This window comes from Pleurodeles waltl, chromosome 8 (genome assembly GCF_031143425.1).
Source record: "Pleurodeles waltl isolate 20211129_DDA chromosome 8, aPleWal1.hap1.20221129, whole genome shotgun sequence".
Lineage (NCBI taxonomy): Eukaryota > Metazoa > Chordata > Amphibia > Caudata > Salamandridae > Pleurodeles > Pleurodeles waltl.
Window position 1 is genome coordinate 744,341,725 of NC_090447.1, and position 23,021 is coordinate 744,364,745.

The 23,021-nt window shown below is 39.9% G+C and overlaps 1 protein-coding gene across 1 annotated transcript in view; it reads right to left on the reverse strand.

The window, feature by feature from the left end:
* The window catches only part of F7 (coagulation factor VII), a 195,809-nt gene that overhangs the window by 69,160 nt on the left and 103,628 nt on the right, over positions 1–23,021 (reverse strand). Inside the window, exons 6-7 of the mRNA XM_069204956.1 lie at positions 12,270–12,379; positions 7,939–8,059 (exon numbers count right to left, since the gene is read on the reverse strand). Coding sequence (XP_069061057.1) covers positions 7,939–8,059; positions 12,270–12,379 — 231 coding nt within the window. The remainder of the gene's footprint in view (positions 1–7,938; positions 8,060–12,269; positions 12,380–23,021) is intronic.

Sequence of the window (23,021 nt, forward strand, 5' to 3'; positions counted from 1 at the left end):
ACACCGGCAACCTCGGTGACGTGACGTATCTGCAGAGGCGGAGAGGAAGGGGGCGATGTCTTGGGAAGCAGAAGGCGATGGATTGCTGGAGGAGACAACGTGCTATCTGCAATGTAAGTCTCCTTGCTATGTCTCCCAGCTGTCTAACATGATGGCCTATTGTAACTCTTGCAGTACCTTTTCCGATCCATTTTTTTTTTCTTTCCATGTCGTTAATTTTCCATTTCATTCTTCTCTGTTCTTTACTTCTTTCGCTATTTCTCCGACTACTTTCGTTTTACCCTTTTTTCTTTCTATTTTATTGTTTTCAATAGCCTCTGACATTCTCTACACATTTCTTTATGATCGTCCTATGTTTTTCCCTTCTTTCTTAAAAAATGAATTCATTTTCGGCCTTTGAGCACTGTGCCAATGTAGCTGGTAATATTTATGCTGGACAGGAGGGTCATAGACAGACAAGTCACTGCGAGAGCGGAGATTGAGGTAGGACAGAGTGGCAATTCCGCTGCTGTTTGAGGCTGTCGAGTGGGATAGAAATAGGAAGACAAAGCAGACCACACAGCAAAGTGAGGCAAGCCTCTGTAAGACACAGACCCGCTTTAGGACCAGGATAAACTGATATTCCTTGGTAGGAAGCTCTCCAATGGTCCAGTCAGTCAATCAAGGACCAGCTTTCATTACAACCCGTACCTTCATCCCACATTATACAGCTGCAAGGAGTGGGGGAGTATGCACCTGGCCATATCACATCAATGGGTCAAAAGCGATGGAATATGGAAAATATCAGTAGATGTGTCCTAGGAGTTGGAGAAAAAACACAAAAAATGACCCTGCATTCCCAGGACTTTGTGGTTATTTCCGATTCCAGAAACAAATATTGTAGTTGCCATATTTTAGTGTGCGTAATGTCCGGAATCAGAGACTGCAGCCTGCACTAAAATCCGACATACTCATGATAGGAGCCAAAATAGTGGTGCTGGATAGCCATGTCGGCAGAGACAGAAGACACAGTCCTATTCAGTGCTGGCTTCAGAATTTTGGACATCCTGGGCAAGAGATATTGTGGGGTTTACTATTCGGAACAACTTTACATTTATTTGCCAACTTCAGCTCATTCAAGCCCTCGTTATGCCAAATAATATTAAATTGTACATTAAACTTTCAGAAATGGGGCAAACGGATGAAAACTGAAGGTGCAACGTGTCTGCTACCAAAGGGCATCAAAAAACCTCTAACAAGCATTGAATAAGTTATTTTTGTATTGTAGTATGCCTGGTTCTGCCATGGGCAGAATTATGGTGGTATTGACTTGGTATGATGTCATGGAGTACTGCACACTATTAGAATAATGCATATTCAGTAAGAATGTGAAATTGTAGATTTAATTGCCAGACACTTGTAAACATAAACACAAAGAAATGCACCTTCACAACGGGCGGTCTTGCTCCAATAGGATAAATCAAGTAATTGCAATCTGATACATTTCAAGGTCGAAAGAGGAAGCATGTGATACAGAAAGAGAGATGTAAGGTTCTAGAGTGAAGCAGAGGGCAGAGAGAGCTAGAAGTAGTGAGGAGGACATTCAGAGTGAGGGAGAGAGGTGAGGTACAAGATGTGTGAGCTTGAGAGAGAGCTAAGGTAAAAAAATAAATTGACTTAGAGAGGACATATTGAGAGAGGTAGAGGTAGACACGTAGAAAAGTGAACTAATGAGAGAAATATTGAAAGATGCAAGTCAGCTGGTGAGTTAAACAGTAGTCAGTGAATGTACGAAAAGACACATGAGGTAGAGACAATAGTCAGGATAGTTAGGTAGCAAATAAATAGATAGTCTTAATACAGTTGCTTTGTATTGTAAACCAATTTTCAAGAACTAAACGAGGGGTACAAAACATACAAAACAATCATATATCAATCTGTCTGAAAAAATAATTTAAGAAATTATAGATCATGAAGCAATGTATGATGTTTTAACTCAAATACGGTATCAGTCCTTAGTCTAAACCAATAATAAGATCAAATAATATCATCCCATCTTTAGTTTTTTTTAAATGATTTACAGTACAAAGCCATTTTACTATGAATATATTTTTTTTCCTTCATGTACACCTGGGTTCTCCTTCTTTTGATCGGCTCTATTCTCCAACATATCTTGGTTTATTGATAGCACCATATGATTTAATCCAGATGCCACCTCTTAGGGCATTGAATATACTTAATTGGTTGATATTTTCATAAATTATCCTCTTGTTGGCCATTTACCTTAACTTTGTCCAATGCCCAAGCTCACAAGAGGTTATAGGATTACCCTTTCCTTTCGAATTAATGGTGTGCCCATTCAAAGAGATACTAGGTAGGGTAGAAAGATATGTAAGTCAGTGATTATCTTTTATACAAAGAGAAAATATGTTACTCGCATAGCAAAACAAAATACTACTTAATTTAATGGAAATGACATGCAGGGTTGCAAATTGAGTTGTACTAAATGGTGAGGAGCTACACCCCCTTCTTTGAGGCCCCCTTCCGGGATCCCTCTTCCTCCGTTTATGGTAGAGATACTGTATCTTGAGACCTCAACACACTATGAGCCTCATTTACAAGCAGCTTTCGCCACCAGTGGGTCTCTTTTTGTAAGGGAGGCACAACGTGGAAAAGTACCTTTATTTCTCCTCGTTTTTCCTTTATCTATGTGGGCTGCATTCTGCATCACACACAGAAAGAGGAAAACACCTTTTGTGATTGTTTTTGTGCGGGAAGGTGTCCCTTTCTGCACAAAAACAATTATCCCTGCAAAGCAGACACCCTTACACCATGGTGCAAGGGTGTCGGTTTTGGTGCATGGCAGACCATTGTGCGCCAGCACAGGGTAAAAGGACAGGAATGTGCCATATCTTATAGCAATGGAACCTTTCTGCCCTTTTCTTTTGATGCAGGGCAGCACAGCAAGAAGGCCTGTAGCTCTACCCTGCACCAGTAGCTTCTAAATGAGGCCTAATGGGTTTAGGCAACTTTAGGCACAGGTGCAGATAGCTCAACTACTCTCGCACCTCCTATGTGAAATTCCGTTCAATGACACTTTAACCCCTTCATAAAAAGACTTTCCCCACATTTTATCTGCTCTTTATTGTAGCAGTTCAGGCCATGCTGTGGATGAGGCCCGTGCCCCTGCCCTCGCTTCAGCAGCTCCTCTCTGGCTGGGGGCCACACTGACAGCCTCGATTGGGACAACATTTTCAAGAGTGATCCCTAAAGAGGATCTGCACAGCAGAACTCATACTTGATGGTGGAGGTCCTCCAGTACACTAGTATGTCCTGTCTATTTCCCTTTTTTGCAGTTTCAGCTTCAATGTCAATTAGGACTGCCCATTTTGATGGAAACGTGGCTTTAACTCACAGCATGGGCAGCTGCACCATCCTTTTAAGACCATGGGAAACTGCTCGGCGACACAGGAATTTTGTTCATGCACAGCTCACAGGGAAACTGCAGAGCAACCAGGGGAAGCCTCCAAGACATGGGACACATTCACTGTTTGGGCACCTCAGCAGACCTTGGGTGTTCCTCAGACAGGGAACATGCTGGACTTCCCCTCCTGAACAACCTCTCCTCCCACACGGCCAGGCACATCCCTACCATTTCTCAGCAAGAAGGTAGCAGGGAGGTTTCTGGGCACTCCAGGCAGACCCTCAGCTCCTCCAGTAGAAAAGTTCAGATTTCAGGTGATGTCCCCTCTCCTCTTGGAGTCTGACTGTCAGGCAGACACGAGCTCTGGTAACAGAGGACTTCATGAATTACTCTGCAGAGGACTCCCTTCCTTGGTTAAGAAAAATCCCATTGTTAGGATCCCCTTTTATACACTTTTTTCAGACTAGGGCTGTGATCTACTGTCTAAGGTTTCAGAACTACTAAGAGCAACCTAACGGCTCTCACATCAGGCAGCAATGTGGTTTGCTCTAGGCAGGAGTATTAAAAGCCCTGGCACAATGGAGTATGAGATCTCGGTACCTGGATGTCATCAGCCCTACTGAAGCAGTAATCAGGGACAGGCAAAAGGGCAGTCCAACCCTTCATCCCTGCCATTCACCAGATGGTAGTACTCTGGAAGCACTAATCAGCAGGCTTGTGCTCACAAAGCACTCATTACATTTCTAATGGTAGTTCTGCGTCAATCCTCCCTCACTTTAATGTTGAAGTCCCCTTCATCTAGCTACCTGAATGCAGGTCGTATACTTACTTTCTAAGGGAGAAGCTGTCTGGAAGAAGCTGTCCTCATTCTCCATATTCTGCCATTTTAAGATAAGGGGCATCTAAAATGGAGCCCGATGACGCCAGAGCTCAGACTCATACAACACATAGAGCTCTGCTACCATACATATGCTACACAGCCACTACACAAACACGAGCACACAGGATGCCAGTAGAGGACTCTAGGGTTTCACTTAACAAAAGAACTTTGCACAAGACGAGTTGGTAGGGTTGCCTCCCCTTAACACAGATAAAGAGGTCTGGTCACATTATAGATGCATAAAAAATGGTATGTTGCAACTACTACCTTATGTGTTGCACCTGGGGCATCGATATTAGTCTAATGCCTGCTGTAAAGGCACAGTAAGTGCACTCCTTAAGGTCATGTCCTGAACCTTGCATTATCATGGACTCGGCATACACTCAAGACGAGTGCTGACCCACAGCCAAAATAAAAGTGAGAATACCACTTTCAAACACATTCTGGCACTTAGGGCAGGTGTACATGCTCATTCTCCATTCAGGAGACATGCCCTTCCCAATACTAATAATGACATAGGCAATGAGCCCTAAGTGAATGAAAACAAAGAGGACGAAGACCAGTCCGGGCATCCTCAGACTGGAGATCAGAAGAGAAGCTAAATGGGCTTTCTCCTAGGAACTGTGTGGGAGCCGTTGTATTAGGAAAGCCTGATCATGTATTTCTATTATTTGAGCTTTGGTCTCAAATCTGATTATTGCAATAGAAGACAAATTTATGGATTCAAAATTGACTTTTAGCTGTTTTTTTTTTTATTGTGTTCCTCTGGATTGGTCACCGGGTGGCAGTTCATCACTAAGGCCCTCATTTCAGCATTGGCAGTAAAAACTGCCTACCGCCGCGGCGACGGCCGCTAAAAGACCATCACCGTGGCTACCATCTGTCCGCCATAATATGACCACAGCTGGATTTCCGCCACAAGAAGGGCAGAAATCTGTCTGTGGCCATACTGGCAGATGGCAGTAAGGTGGCACTGCTACCACCAGCAGCGCGACGCCAGTAGACCGCCGCCAGCCGTATTCTGACAAATAATACGGCCTGGCGGTGTTCTGCTGGCGGTAGCAGCGCCCCGTCCCGTCCCCTGCCGGAAGACTCCCTGGATCCAGGTAAGTCGAGTTTCCGAAAGGGAAGGGGGGTGGGAGGTGTTGTGTGTGTGTGTGGGGACGTGTGCATGTATGTGTGTGTGCGTGAATGCGAGTGTGCGTGTAGTGTTGTTTGCGTGCATGTATGAATGTGTGTGTATGTATGGAAATGTGTATCCGTGTCAGCGTGTATGTTATGATGTGTGTGCAGATGTGTGCCGAATGAATATATGCATGCGTAGATGTATGTGTGGATGAGTGTGTGTCTGTGTGTGTGTCTGTGTGTGTGTGTGTTTTGGGGGTGTGTGGATGTAGGGGGAGTAAGGTGTGTGTGGGGAGGTTTGGGGGGGAGGGGGCCTGCTATCAGTGACAGGGAAAGATTTCCCTGTCACTGATAGGCCTACTGCCATGGTTTTCATGGTGCTATGAATGCTACGAAAACCATGGCGGTAGGCAGGGACTTAAATACTGCCGGCGGCACAATGGCGGCCACCGGGCTGGAGATTCTCAACTCCAGCCCGGCGGCTGCTACCGCCATGGCTGTCGGACTGGTACAATGGCGGGTTGGCTTCAGCCAACCCACCAATGTCATAATGTGGCGGTACTACTGCCACATTAGCTATGACCGCCGGGGTCATAATGACCCTCTAAATCTTTTCAGATAAAATTACATTTTGGATTTGATTTCGATATTAACTGCTGCCACATTCCTGAAATCCAAATTAAAAATTATTTTATCTTTGAAAGATGGGACTTACTTTATGGCTATCAGGGGTAATTGCAACCTATATAATGCATAACATTCATTTTGTATAGGGGTACATGTGTTATAAAGCACACTCAGACGTGGCAGGCATGGTTTACTTCCCTTTAAGATATGCCTTGTGATTGGTTATTTGTTAATATTTTTATAATTGTCCAATGGCAACCTTAGGGGTACAAGCCAAATTGCAGATGCTGCACTGGAAAGGCACAGCACACCATATTAGCACTTCACACAGTCCACAGCACACTGGTTATTAGGTACAATCCATAGCAGAGGTCATAATCAGTGAAGTCAGAAATGAAAAAGTATGTTGAAACACACTACAGAGATTGAATTTCCAACACAGTAAAATGGTAGGTTTAAAACACCTATATCTTAAAAGTCTATCATAAGAGTTAAAAATAAAATAATTTTGATTGAATGGCTAACTATTCACATTGTAGAGCAATATTACATTATTTCTTGAAAATAAATGCTAAAACAGGTGTAACTTGATTAAATTGAAAATTACATATGATGTTATTGTCTAATGATTAAGCGCCTGATATAGAGTTTGATTGAGGGTTTAATCCATCACAAACATGACGGATATCCTGTCTGCTGTACAACAAGTTACACAGGCTATAATGGAGTTGTAATAAGGCAGACGGGATATCTGCCACTGTGAGGCGGAGTAACCCCCTCCGCAAAACTCTAAATCAGGCCCTTAGTCAGCATTGCATGTCTTCAAATATAAAGTCTTGGTGATGCGTCTATTTAACGTTGAGAATGTTTATGGCCATTTTCTGGAACATACACCTAGATGTGATTTGTCTGTGCTGTCCACTAACTGACTCTCCCGGCCTTTTCAGATCTCATCCTGAAGGGGGAAGCATTGGGGAATGTGCAGTTGTGGATGGGTGGTGGGTGGTATCATCTGCCTGTCGCAGTGAGTGAACTGTGGGAAGATTTTCCATGACAGTGCGCAGCTGTACAGCTTCACAAACCTGCCCTTTTGCACTATGGATTGGGATGCTTCCCGTATGTGACTTTTATTGTTAATTATTTACAGATGACCAAACAATATGTGAATCATTTGTACTTTATGCTTACGTTCAGGAGGTCATCAGCACTTCCAGTACATAAATGTTCACAGTTCAAAAGTGTATCCAAAGTGTTGATAACATTTATATTCTTTAAGGGCACCTTTCCAACAGACAAATAATATTTACGTAGATTTAAATAAATGCAGAGTTAAGTGCATAGAGTTACTGTTTTGTCGTTTGGATTTTGGGGATTCTGCTAAATACAACATCGCAAGGACAACGTCAATGAAAGAATATCCTTCGAAGCTGGCATTGTGTTAGAAAGCCTGGTTTATTGTGATATAATCTATCCTAGCTCCCCATAAATCACGCTGACAAGCTGCAAAGGCAATTCAGCTGACTTCAAAAGGAAGTGGATACCTAGAAAATCCCCCTCAAATCGATATTTAATGATTTCTAGCTGTCAACTATTATGTGGCTCTTCAGTATTTCATTGAGAACCATACACATGTGGACGGAATGCTGAACATTTGGGGCATTAGACACACCAAAGTCCTAATTTCAGATAGGACCAAACCAGCCATATGTCTTGCGACTCTGTGTACACAACTGAGGAATAGAGGTCCAGCGAGGGGGATCATGGCTTGTGTCCAGTTGGATTCTAACAGTCCTAGGTCATGGGCAATCAAACAAACCCCTGTGTGCTCTAAAGTGATCAAAAGTTGATGTGATGCTTTACAAAATAGTATATCATAAATTAACAAAAACAGACTTGTACATACCAAGTACTACGACTAGCTCATTGGCAGGGGTCTTGATCAGGCAATGAGCTGCAGTAAGCACCCACTTCTCAGCAATTAGGACACCACCACAGATAAATACCTTCCCTCTTTTTAGTAAGGCCTGTAGATGAATATATGCAGTTATTTTTATTACACATTGGATAGCTTAACCTCTTTGATATAACAATGAGACATTGACAAATCATTAAAGTGCTTACCAGGCTATTGGTTACTCAACTTAAAAGACAGGTTTACCTTCACCATGTTTGAACATGTGTTTCTGAAAATGAAAGCTGTATTTGCATCTGGTAACCTTTGTTCAACTTAGCTATGCATTACAAAGTCACAGCATATTGCAATATTTGTTGACCATGGGGCAGTCAACGGCTAGGGTGCAAATCTCAAAGTAATTTTTGAGTGTTGAGATATTGTATTGTCTCTTTTACATCAATGAGGAACCATACTATCACATAGTAGAGACTTTAAAACCTTCCGTCACCTAAAACATATTCCTCCTCACAGTTCTTACTTTTGAGATGGAGTGCTCACCCCGAAGTCTCGCAACCCATTTCTCTTCAAAATTAAAGCTCTTTTTATACAACAGTAACTTTTCATTTCTTCTCGCTGCTCTTTCTCATGTTCCTATAAGAACTCTAAACCTTCACCAGATATTCTAGTGTGAGATGTGCTGCGAGGATATCCTTCATCACATCATAGTCCTGTGGGTATCATCCCTATTCCTCAAAGATGGTAGTACAGGTATGGATTTCAAAGATAAAGAGGCTGGGGGGTTTGTGAGAGTTGCTGGGTACTCCTGTGGGATGTGGACTGCTGTCATTTTAGTTTTTTCCAATTGGTCCTTTAAAATTTGGACAATTTTTTCAAGTGTCTGCATTGGCTTCTCAGCTAGTCTGAGTATAGAATGACCGGGATTTGTTCTTTTCTAGCTTTGTCGTTGCCACAATGTATGTGCATTAGTTGTCAGTTTTTCTGTAAATAACACACTTTAAAGAGGTCCACATATGGCAGCTGCCAGGGCATGTCACAAACATTTTCTGGCCTCTTTGTTTCCCAGAGGCCTGGTATTTAAATTACATTGCTGTAAAGTTTTCTATTGATGGATCCACTACACCTATATTTTCTTTACGTCTGGCTTTTGTTTAAACTGCCTTTGATGTCCCCCACGTGCCTGCGGTCAGTTCAAAAGTCTACTCACCTGAAGTGCTAATTCATATTTGGCAATAACCAAGAGTAATCCATTGAATCTCCTCAGGTTCCTTTAGAGTGATGGGTCGAGCGTTCATGACAAATTGTCATTTGGGCTAACTGCTCAGGGGCAAATCTTTGCTGGAGATGGCTATTCATACTATTTAACCCACAAGATGGATTTGCAGAGCATCCTCAGAAAGCAGCATCAGTGGTTTATGGTCAGCACCTGGATGACAGAATGGCCAAGGCATGGCTTCACATTTCAATTCTGCTTAGTTCGGGTGAGGGATATACTAGCATACAACACTGGGGTGCTGTTTCAAGGTTCATATGATTTTAGCACAACTGGAGTCTAGCACCAGTTCTGTTCCTTGTCCTTGGAGAGAAGGCATTCCTTGTGCACTTCAATTCCTCCATCTTTTTCTGACCCCAGTACCATGACTTTTTCCTTTTAGGGTGTTCTTGCCAGAGGCCCATGATGGTCACTTACTTATGTATAAAATAGCCATACCATGCCTCCAAATCCTGAAAAACTTGGTTTTTCAGATAATCTGCTGGGCCAGCGAATGTCTCAGAATATTAGGGGGGGTGGTTTATTCTAAGTCTTAAGACACAACAAATCCAACTTTGATTTTAGGATCCTACATCTGCACTTGGGTCAACCCACTTTCTTTAATTCTTGACAACATATTTTTCTGCTGTTTATTGTGTTCAGTTCAGTCAGAGGACAAGATGTTGTCACATAATTTTAGCATTCCTGGCACATATAACAGTAATGTTGTTTTGAAAACGATTTAGCAGATGAAATCCCACAGCTATGTGTGTCAATGTAATCCCATATGTAGAGAATATGGAAATGTAGCAGAAATCCAAGGGTAGTTCTAATTGTATCGCTCATTGAGATACAGTTTCAAGATCAGGGAGCCCCCTTAAGGACCACTTTTATGTCATTTATGATGCTCTTAATTGATTGTTTGATTTAAGAGTTTCATGTTATTGCAGATCCTCACTTACTGTATTGCTTGTTCTTCTGAATGACAACCATTTTGGACCACTACTATTATGTGTGTTGCATTTTCGTCTTATTGTATTTCTTCTATTCATGTATTCAAGTGAATAATTTTTCATTTATAATTGCGTACTTCATTTATAGTTAAATGTATCTTTATATAATTAAGAGGTTTGCTTTACTATAGGTACTTCAGTCGCTCAAATACAATATGTATGCATGTGATTTATAACGTGCAGCAGAATCCATATGCTTATTCTTGCATTTTACACCAGTCATCATAAGATTTAACAACTGCAAAATAAAAGAAAAGTGTATTTAAATCTGACAGGCATATCTTTGGGAAGAGACATCTTCAGCTTTCAGCTGGGTGCTTTGTTCAAGTTGCGTATTGTAAACATTCTGAGTGAAGGCAAAGGGTTCCCAGATTCTTCTCCATATTTCTGGGCTCAGGAATGCCACAATAAAGAAAGACAATGGCCTTCTTAAAGCACAAACCTTATTGAAAATATCTCAGTTATTTAGCAAAGGTATACAAGTTAGAGGCCACTTAAGAAACACAGATGAACACTTTGATACTAATAAGATGTTGCTATTGGCTAGAAAATGGAGGCATTTGGTTTTTTAAATCAAAGAATGGTATCATCATTTAATGCTTTGATTTCATGAATGCTATTTAAAAACTACACTAACAAAATTGTTGCAATTCTTTTTGTAATGTTGCATAATCTCCTTTCCATTACCAGCCATGCTGTTTATTTTGTATGGTATCTATCCATATAATTGGCACTAGATTAGGGCATTATTTTGTTTACTAAAGCCTTGTTAAATATACAGAGTGGATTTCTGTGCACGCTTATGTGGAAAGAGGTTTTGTATCCCATTAAAGCAAATAATCTTGTAGTATCACAGGACTGATTGATGCGCTATAATCACTGTCTTCAAGTAATGAGTCATTGGCTACAGTCTGCATGATTTTCAGGCTTAGGCTGAGAAGGTGACCAAGCATGGACTTTCCAGAGAATCCTGGGTTTCTAAACTTGGGCCACATTTGCTGGAAAACCTGTAATGCATTTCATGATACTTAAATAGGAATGGAGCTATGAATCTTCTTAGAAGCAAACAGAAGATACTATTAATAGTTACTAATGCAGAAACATCTGTTGTAATATTGGTTTCCTCTTTTAGTTCTGACAGGAGCTCCGGCTATTCAAAATGAAGAGTTTGTAAAGCTTGACAAGTATAAGGTTTTCCCCATTTGAGTGCATTTAAAATCTTATACTGAATCTGTTTTAAACTAGAAGCTTTACCTGTTACGATTTATTTGTCAAACTGGAGGCTTTACCTATTACGCTTTACCTCTTATTCTATGTTGACACAGTATCTCATTGGAAAAGGGCTAAGACATGTGTGAAGTAATTCTAGAAGTTACATGATATGCAGCATATGCCTTTGAAATAGTTTTCACATGGGTGGAGTTATATCCTGTACATCTAAACACATTTTCATACCTATAAAGGCACCCTTATTTCTCAAAACTATAAACTTTATTAAAAGCTGGAAATCACTAAACACTTGAACAACATCAAATGTGGTTTAAATGGAGCGTACCACATACACTAGAAACTGTTAGAATGGGTCGCTTAAGAGTTCCAGGAGTTATTTTGCCTATATTGGGTGAGTATACACTAGTTCATAAAATAAGTTACAATGTTCCATGGATGTTACTTGAGAATGTTTCACTTTTAATATAAGCTGCTTGATGCACAGATATATTTGAATCGTTCATCAAATGTAATTGAATTATCGATTCCTTATTTATTGCTTAATTAGAGTCAAAATGTAGTTCCTCATTCATAGGTTAAACATTAACCTGGAGATTGGTGGTGTAGTAATAATTTACAATGAACAGATCTTTGTACGCTTTAAAAAAAAACTATAATATCAGAAAGGATTTGCAAGCTACACATTGATGTGTAAATCCTCATCCAAGTTACATCCGTGTGCAGTGTCTTTAAACTCTTAAAAAATAACTCAATCGGAATTAATATTAATAATAATTATTATCGTATTACCATGGTTCATAAAGCAATAACCAACATTCAGAGCTCACCTGCCAAGGGCATTCACCCTTGGGACACTGAACACCACCAACAATTCGGCCATCTTGCACCTTCTCTGTGTGATTCTTCAAAACAGGTATTTTCCCACAGGGGTATTCAACTAGTGAAAATGTGATGAAAGCCCAGTGAATATATTAATGTATGTTCAATTGCAAAACAACAATACATACAAAAGGCAACGGAGTAAAATTTGGATGTTTGCCAAATCCCTAAGCTCGCTGGGGATCTGGTCTGTTAGTTCCATTTAAACAGACAGCTTTGATTGACAGATAACACATCCCCTTTCAGTTGCAGTAATTCTGCTATAGGTTGTCATCATGCTATTGAACATATAAACTGATATGTACGTGGAAGATTATGAGATACTGTTGGGCAGGCTCACCATACGATATGGGATGAAATCTGCTTATTTCTTGACTGGTCAGATCCAGCAAAATAAACTAAAACCCTTTCTTTCCCAACCAAGAACTTTTAGAAACAGGGTTCCTCAAAGGTGGGCCCCGTCATGCTTCCAGTTAATAGGACTTTCTCCGTCTGGTGCAAGATAAATACGTTGGATTTTCTGATGTACTCTTAAGACAACTGACTAAAGGTGCAGGGTCGAGCTTGAGTTCATGTTTGCCTCATTGACATTGGAATTTGGATGAGAGACAATAGTGCTGTCCTTAATTGTGCTAAGACAGAGATCCCCTAAACTCGGGATGGAAGTCTCTTCTGAAATTTCATTCATATGACCTTAAATGTCGGTTAAGACCCTCTGAAAGAAGCAAACGTCTTGTAGTTAGTTCTAACCATGACCTCGCAATGACAAAACAGATCCTAGAAGTGGTCAACATCGCTAAGAACATCCTGTCATTAACTGACATGTCCCATGTAATTTTTTTTACATTGACACCACTAATTCTGTCAAGGCTTGACCACCCAATGCAGTGTGAATGGGATTACCATGCTAGACTGCAAAAGGCTGAGAAGGGAGGGTGCAGCAGAGAAATGGCTGCTACCTTTGACGTCACAATGTTGGCCTACATGTGACCATTAAGAACGTATAATGCGTGAATTAAAGATGAACTAATGTGAAAGTGGTGCACTCGATGTCCATATTGAAGTGCATTCACCATAGTTTTCGTGAAATGTATTATGTGGTATGACCATATTAATTAAAATGTAACTACTGATTATGAATTTACAACAATCCTTATGTTAGTAGAGAGTGGTTACCTTTAAAATGATAAAGGTTTTCATAACATCTCTGTATTAATGTTATAGGTCTAATGTAGTTCTCCATTATATTAATTTACATAAATTAACAGTCCTATTTTGTTTTATATTTTCTGTAACATGATGTTTAAATGAGAATGTAACCGACCTTGTATAATGCAAAGGTTGACATGCTTAAAGTAAAATTAATGAAATGTGCAATTCTAAGTCTGTGTTAGCTTAGCAGTACTGGGAAAAACTGTTTTCTATTTCTGGCAACATGTTATTTCATTTCAGGTGGATTTCACATGAAATGTTAGTTTAGAAGTAGATGCATTATTGTTTTACTCATAGAGAGCCTGAGAGAGCAACCTTAGAGAAGGTACATGGAGAGACAGAGAATGTGAAGACAACCACTATTCATGATGTTGCAAAGTCGTGGTGATCGAGGACAACTATCTTCCCAGGATGGTCTTGGAAACGTAGGAGAATGTTTCAAGTTTGTTGTGCAATGTAAGGGACCAAACCACGTGATCACCTGATTTTGGGCCATTATGAATATACTAATCATCATTTTAACTAGAACTTTCACTGATCAGTTTTAGGCAGAAGACTGATTCTGTCACGATCTACCCTTCGCTTACGGCCTTTGTCAACTGAAACTGGAGGGCGGCATCGATTCTTGCAGGTCCTGCTCTGGCCAAGGTAAGGGCAGCCCTTTACTGTAGCCACGGTGCTGCTGACAAGAGTACGTCAAAAACAGTCCGTGCCCTCCAGAAAGGGTCCCAGAGGAAAACCCCAAAGGGAAAAAACCTCTAGGACAGGAACTCCCTTGAACAGAAAAAAAGACACATGAAAAAATATCAGACTTCCAAAGTCAAGAAAAATAATCTGGAAGAAAGCTAGAACAAACAGGAACAAAGGCTGGAATTAGAAAAAAAAACAGCTGGAGCGTGATCACCACCAGAGGAAGTGTTGCAGAGGCCCAATGCATGACAGATTCCCTTGGAAAGGAAAATTACAGACCTCTTTTCCCTTGCCTCACATTTTTTCCAATGCTTGCTGAGAGTGATTTAGACTTTTACCTGACCCATTGAAAAGACTCCTGACCAAGTTTCTGAAATCCTGACACCTTCCCTTTTCACCTACTTTTTAACTTACTTAGTTAGCTTGTTGTTGCCCCAGATGTCCTTTTTCCAGGTTATATTTGTCTTGTTTTTGCTTTTTAACTTTTCTTCTTATGTCCTGTAGGTAGGGAGAATTTGCATCAGCCCTAGCTAGTTTAGTTAGATTACTTCTATTTGTGTTAATGTGTAAAAGATCTAGACAGCGCTTATTCTCAGAACATCAAGTCCTTCTGTTGTTATTCTGCATTGCTGTCGTTGAATGCTTAGTTTGCCTTATATTAATCTGTCTTAATTTCTTTCATTGTTTTGGTCACCTTATGGTGATTTTGTATCTTCACAGCTTGTTTCTGGGGCTTGTTTATATTAATCTGAGTATACATCTGTAATAAAACCCTTTAACTTTATTTCCACATTGGGTTTTCATTGTGTAGCCAAAACGGTTACACTGTTAATTAACTGTTGATTGATATCATGTTTAATTGGTTTGTTAACCCTTGCTAGGATGAAAAGATCTGTCAACCTCAATTAGAGCATACAGAAAATGCTCCAACACTCTCCTCTGGTTTCCTATGACCATACTAAGCATTACAGACTCCCTTATGACCTCAACTGTTAAATGCAATCTCCATCTCACCTCCAGTGCCCAGTGTTATCTCTAGCATGTAATCACATGCTCACTGCAGATTACCAATTACCCTTAATACCCAAGGCATCCTCCAACAAGATCTCTGCTTGCCTTTGGCTCCTGCCAAGATAAACACCATAAGATATGTAACAGGATGATGTCCTGTTAATGTTCTCTCTGAGGCCTCGAGCACCAACCCGGCTTTGTACTCCCAAACTGGAGACAGTTGAGCAGTGGTTGATTTATGGTACCTCAAATCAAAGTGAAGGCCCTTGGTGGAAGTGGGGTGTGAAGTACCGACAGGTTTAAAATAGTCACAGTTTAAGATGCACTGAGGTGCAACACCGGTGCATTTCATAAGTAAATGTTTAAAGTGTTTGTTTTTGTTTTCTTTAAAGCCACAGAACTCTGAATCTCAGTGCAACTCTTCAAGGTATTTATCTCATACAGATTAGAACAGCCTACTTTATTGTGATTTAATCCTGTGGCTTAAATGTTACACATAAAGATATGAAATTGGTACACTTTCCTACTGAGCATTCTTATGGGATTAAATTGTGTGATGGGGCATGGCTTAGAGATGTTACAAGATGGCCGCCTAATTTTAGGGCTCCTCACAAGGACCGCTGATGGACGTCCTGTAGTATTTGCCTACATGCTGTAATGTAACTCGGGACTTCAAATGTAGGAAGTCATTGGGCATCTGTGGTCTCCTCCCATAGTTATTTCCCCTGTATTTTTTACAATAAAGTAAGCAGATGGCACCACTGGATGAATCGTAGCCACCATTTTGTAAAGCTTCACCACGTCAAGGAAGAACAATGTGAGTACTATTGAAAACTTAATTCGGCCTGATGTCTTCTGCAAGTAAGGCTATTTGAAAAGCATTTTATGAGGGAAAAATGATTTTCTTCTGTCTCCAAATTCTCACATTTTCCTAGAATTACTGTCTAGTAATTTGGTGACCGTTTTGCTCCAAATTTTAGCCTCTTTCCTCACAAACAATGATTTGACAGGTCCTCCTCCAGCCTCCTCATCAGCTTCGGTTAAACCTTGTGGTTTGACAATCTTATTTTCGGAATTCACAGACCTTTGAAAGTACTGAGAGCAGCCAAATCCAATCAGCAACTTTTATGGTCTAGTGCAAAGGTATTTATCTCACAGGATGTATCCTCGGCCGCTGCTAAGAAGAGAAAAGACTTTCTTAATTTTCGTCCCTCGCTGCGAGACAAGGGTGCTCGCTATGGCTTATTTAATTTTTGCACCTTCAAGGTTACGTACCAGAATAAGACAACTTCATATGAAGATCCAGATAAGCTCAGAAGCTATATTCATTCCCATTCAACTAGCTTAATGGTTAGAGGGGTCCTTCTTCTCCTTGAAACTTCAAACAATGTTTTAATGCAATTCTAACTTACATCATTTTTTCCACAGGTTGTCATTTTGTTGTTCCTTTTCTTCTTTCTTTACCATCTTTTACAGGCATTCAAGATTTCTTTAATTCTTGTTACCCACCTTCCTATGTAACATCCAGGGGTGGTGTGTTGTCCCTAGTTGGTCATGCCGTTTTCATCCGTACGTCACCACCCCATTATTCCTCTTGTCCTTCACCTAGGTATGTGCTTTCAGTTGTCAGTTTCTGACATGTACTGTCCTTTATTGTTTTATTTTCTTAATCTTCTTCATTCTTTTCTCTTCTTTATACTATTCCTTTCTTTTTTCTCTCTTTTGTCCTTACCTTTTATACCTGTGTTCCTCTTCCTTCTTTATATAACATTTTGCTTGTGTTGTTATTTTAGACTGTAAGGTTTTATATGTGTTGATTGTTTTTAAAAATCAGGGGGATTGTTTCTTGGAATGTAAAATGATTTGTTAATCCCATAAAAAGGCAGAGAATTTTATCCCATTTAGCCTATTTAACCTCATATAATCCAGACTTGGTTCTCCTTCAAGAGACTCATCTTTCAGAAGTAAGCCTTAAAACTAAAATGCCTTAAAACTCAAATGTCAATGTATACGTTTTGTATTTGTGTCACCTGCTCTTAATAAGAAAAATGGAGTAATTATCTTAGGTCACAAGAAATTGAACTGCAATGTTGTTACTCAAGTAATTGATGTAAAGAGCAGATGGATATTTATTATGTTCCTTATTAATAATATTCTCTTAACCGTTTGCAACATGTATGAGCTAATCCAACCTGATTTACTCATTTTGGCCTAATATTTCCAAAAATGTCTCCAATATTTGATGATCTGTTTATTCAGGGGGGTGATTGCAATCAGATCATAGATCCAGTTATAGATCATCAGACCCTAGTTCGATTTGTTCCTCATAAGACACATTAACAATTAAATTCTACTATTTCCCATAGCTACCTAGTGGCTGCATGGAGATTGTGCAATTCCTCAATAACATTTCTTTTTTTTACTCCCCTCCTCATGGTACTCTCACTAGACTACACCACATATTTGTTAGCAAATCACTTTCACAAAGCCTTGTTAGTTCTACTATCAAACCTGATTTTTTTTTCTCACCATCCCCCGGTTGTTGCAGATATGGACCTTCTTCCAGAACATCCCAAATCTGGTAAATGGAGGTTTTATAATTCCCTCTTACTTAACCCAGTTTTATCTACTTCACCTATTTGGTTAATTATTTTTTTTAGCTTAATGAAGAATCATATATAGCTCCTCAACCATCATGGGACAGTTTTAAAGCTGCAGCTTGAGACTTTATACTTTAATTTGTTTCAAAGAAAAGAAATCCTTTGCCAAACAACGTAAGTCCTTATTATCTGACATTAAGCATCTAGAACATCAATTCTACACTTCCACTTCGGACTCTAATTTACATGAACTTGTTCATGCTAAACTTCAGTTTAACAAAATAACCACAGATAATGCTTTCTCTATACAACTTTGTAGCAGTGCTCGTATTATGGAGAACGTAACAAAGTAGGGAAGCTTTAAGCGAGTTATTTATAAGCCCACAGACAATAGACTCCGTCTTCTAGTGGTAAACAACGAACAAAAGATTAAGATAGTTTGGAGGTGTTTTTCAAATTTTATAAAAACCTAATCACTTTGGAATCTACTGCTCACCCTTCCCTTGTCGAGACATATTTAAAAGATATCCCTTCTCCTGCTCACAACAATATTAACTTTGTGTCACTTGAGCAAGACCTAGCAATTTCAGAATCACTCAAAGCTCTCAATTCGAATAAAAAAGGTAAAACCCCAGGACCAGACGGTTTTACAGTTGAGTTCTACTTACACTTTTCAAATATACTTCTTCCTAAATTTCTAAAGTTATTTAATTTTTTTTTTATATATCAGGCTCAAATGAAAGTACGTTTCAGAAGGCTACTATAGGTCTTATTCATAAAAATGGTTGAGATCCTAAACACTGCAAGCCTATTTCCCTTGTAAATGTAGACTACATCATGTTTGCCAAACTATTAGCCTTGTGTCTTGAACCAGTCTTACCTAAACTGATAGGTAAGGAACAATCCAGTTTTGTGAAAGGTAGACTGGCATCAAATAATTCTAGACTATTTTTTAATGTCTTAAACAAAGCTTCTTTGCTTTCTTCCCCGTTGGCAGCTGTTGCTATTAATGCAGAAAAAGCATTTGACAGAGTGGACTGGACCTTTTTGCTTGAATTTCTTACCTGGCATGGTTTTGGTCCTAATATTATCTCACCTATATCTCTTCTTTACAAAAATTCTGCAGCCTCTGCATCAGTTAATGGGCAAACATAAAAACAAATATTTAAATGAGGCGTTCATCAGGGTTGTCCCTTATCGCCACTCTTTCTTGTTTTATCCCTTGACCTTTTTTATCCAGAATTCGTAATAATAATTTACTATCAGGCTTCCAGTGTGGTGATAGGCACTTGAAAATCTGAGCATATGCAGATGACATTCTTCTTTTTCTTTCCAACCCTAACTGTACTATTTCTGCCTTATTTCAAGAAATATCTCAATTCTCTTTAGTATCGGGATATAAAATGAATTCAGACAACACAGAGATTTTGCCCATTACCAAATTCTATCTCAAACATTCTTTTGATTCTACTGGGTTTCACTGGAACTCCTCTAACAATAAATACTTGGGAATTTGGTTCGCCAATTCTATTAAAGACTCTATAAACACAAATATGAAAGAAGGTATTAATAGAATTGATAAATTACTATCTTCCTGGAAACTTTTAAACCTTTCGTGGTGGGGTCAACTTGACTCCATTAAAATGATGGTTTCACCTATTTTGTTATACACTTTGTCCCTGATTCCAGTACACATTCCTTGAAGATTTTTTAAAAGAGTGGATTTTCTCCATTCGTCCTTTCTTTGGCATTAGAAGAAAACTAGGATTTCGCTGTCTTATCTTAAAAAAGCCAAGAGAGAAAGAGGGGTAAATTTTCCCAATTTTAGTACAGGTCTTGAAATGGCATTTACGTTGCCTTCCTCATTCACGCTTTTATGGTTTGATATTGAACAACTATTACTTACACCTTTCTCTCTTAGAGAAATTATGTATTTTTCTTCTAAAAATACAGCTACCACTTCACAGCTCACCGACTTTATCGAGACCAACCACATCCTTGACTCCACCCAATCCGGATTCAGGAGCAACCACTGCACCAAACCCACACGCCTAGCAGCCATGGATGACATCTGAACTCTACTGGACTGTGGCAAAACAGCAGCCCTCATCCTCTTCGACCTCTCCGCCGAATTCAACACAGTCTCCCACACCACCTTGTGCACCAGACCATACGACGCCGGCATTTGTGGCAAAGCCCTGGAGTTCCTGGAGATCCCGCTCTTTCCTCACCGACTGAACCCAGAGAGTCAGTCTCCCACATTTCACCTCAAAGCCAACAGAAACCAGATGAGGAGTTCCCCAGGACTCCTCCCTGAGCCCCACCGTCTTCAACGTCTACATGACCCCGCTCACCAAGATCGTCAGACACCACAAAAAAAGAACTTCCACAATGGTATAAAGGCAGTCGCCGACTAAATGAGAAAGTTGCCTCAAGCTCAACTCCGACAAGATGGAGATTCTCATACTGGGCCCCACCACTACTGCCTGGGACGACTCCTGGTGGTCCAGTTCTCCCCGAAACTGTCCCATCTCTTACCGACCACGCACACAACCTTAGCATCATTCTTGACTCCTCACTATCCATGGCACACCAAGTCAATGCCATCTCTTCCTCATGCTTCCACGCCCTCCACCTACACTGGAAGATATTCAAGTGGATACCCATCGACGCAAGAAGGACAGTCACACAGGCACTCGTCAGCAGTAAACTCAACCACTGTAACTCACTCTATGCCGGCATCAACAATAAACTTCAAACCAGGCTCCAGAGAATACAGAATACCGCTGCTAGACTGATTCTGGACATCCCTCACCACAGTCACATCTCCTCCCACCTGAGAGACTTACACTGGTTCCCCGTCAACAAACGCATCACTTTCAAGCTCCTGACACATGCATACAAGGCCCTTTACAACATAGGACCTGCCTACCTCAACCACCGCCTCTCCTTCTACGCACCCTCCAGACAACTCCACTTTGCTCAAGTGGCCCTCACCACCATTCCCAGGATCATGGACATGGCTGGAGGAAGATCCTTCTCCCACCTCACCACGCAGACTTGGAACGCGATGCCGCTCCACCGCATGCAGTCCGCCTCACTGGCTCAGTTCAGGAAGGACCTCAAAACCTGGCTCTTTGACTGACCATCATCCCCCAGCTAGTGCCTTGAGACCCCTCAGGTGATAAATCGCACTTTACAAATGTTGATTCATTGATTCACTTTTATTAAAACATATTTTTTTAATTTATTGAAACCTTATTGTCAACCTCATTCTATCTCTCGTGAGTCTTCCTAATACATAATTGGCTTATTACCATAAAAAAAAAAACACTATATTGGAAATCCTGGAGACAAAAAGGTTTACCATAGGTTCTCCATTTATTCAATGGTTCCAATCCTCAATCCTTTCCTCAATTTCAAGCTGTTTTTTAGTGACCCCGATCATTCTGGCATAAACTTACTGTTCTTATAGACATCATTTTGGAAATTCTTCATACAATACCTTCAAATCCTCCCTTCTATCTGCTGGATTCGCCTTTAATCAGAATACTGATTTCTACCCATAAGGCTTTTCTTAGTTATAAATTATTTTCTTCACCTGATCTATCTTGAGCTAAAACTAAGCTGTAGCTCCAATGGGAAGCTGTGGCTCCAATGTGAAGCTGATTTGGGATGTGCTTGGTTCATATCCTTTGAGAATAAAAGTTGGTCCAGAGTGTTTAAGATTTCTAGAACTGCCACCACTACTAAACCATTGTTTTTTTTGTATCACAGAATGTATCACACTCCACCTTCTATTGCCAAATTCTCTGACATCAACAATAACGTTTGTTGGTCCCAATGCTGAGCCAATGCACCTTCTCTTTCTATGCCCCCTCATTGCATTATTTTGGGAAAAAGTCTGGTCACAACTTTTTAAAAAGTTCATATGCACCATCCTCTCTCTCCAATTTCTCGTTTTCAAGGAAGTTTATCTGAGTTTAATCAGTCAAATGTTCATAACAGTAGTTTGTTTGAGCTTATGCTGGTCTTAGCTTTTCACCAAGTTACAATTAATTAGAAATGTTCTTCTAACTGTATGCCACAACTGAATAGAGAATTGAATTGGTTGCATTGTCAAATTCTTTAGATAATGATGGTATGCAGAATACTAGCTCTATGCTTTCTGAAAAGTTTAAACCTCTGTAACTTCTATTTTCTCTGTAATTATTATACATATGTATTCTATTTTCAAAACTACACCTTTTTACCTAATGATTTATTCTCTTAAATAATCTCTAGTTCTGTTATCAGTCTTTAAACACTGATTCCCCCATTCTTTTTCCTCTCTTTTCTGCCGTTCTTTCCTGATAATTTATGCTAAATGTAAGCTGCTTTAGTACTATGTATATGATTTTAATAATATTAGTGGCTTCATTTTATATTCTGCTGTTGTAATGTGCACTTGTTTATGCCTCTTCTCTAAATAAAACTGATTAAACACGAAAATGTTTGATTTGAAGGATGCACATGGATCTCTACAGTAAATGCATGTCGCTGTTGAGATTTATGACTGGAATTAGAACATATAATTTGCTGGGTACACATGTGCCTCCGTAGTTTATATAGTAAACCACTGATTTATGTGCAAGAACTGGAACCATGTTGCACGTGGATCCTTGCAACAGGTACATTAGTCCTTTGTGACATCTCACTCACATTATAAACTATAACATACAAATCTGCTTTTCCTATTGTTTTCAAGAATCAAGTGTTTCCTTTTATTTTCATGTCTGAACTTCTTTTCAAGCTGTAGTTCCTTTTAGTCAGCACTATTATTTGTTTCCAATCATGTTTTGCTCCTTGTGTCTTCCTTATAGTTCTATGCCCTTTACTCTGTTATTTCCTATTTAACTCTGTTCTATTCCTTCTGTCTGGTCTGTTTTCATGCCTGGTGTGTTTGCTCGCGTGTTTCCCTCATCGTCTGGCTTTCCCTATTCCTTTGTTTCAGTTCCCCTTTTCTAGCTTAGTTCTTTAATTGCATTTTCTCTTTACATCGCTCTCTCCATTTTTTCTGTTTCTTTTGTCATTATTTTCTTGTTATTTGTTCACTCTTTTCCTTCCTTGTCCCTTTGTTGCTTTGCCTCTTTTCACCACCTTTTTTCTCTCCTTTCTTCTTACACCGTGAGGGATTGACTCAGACGA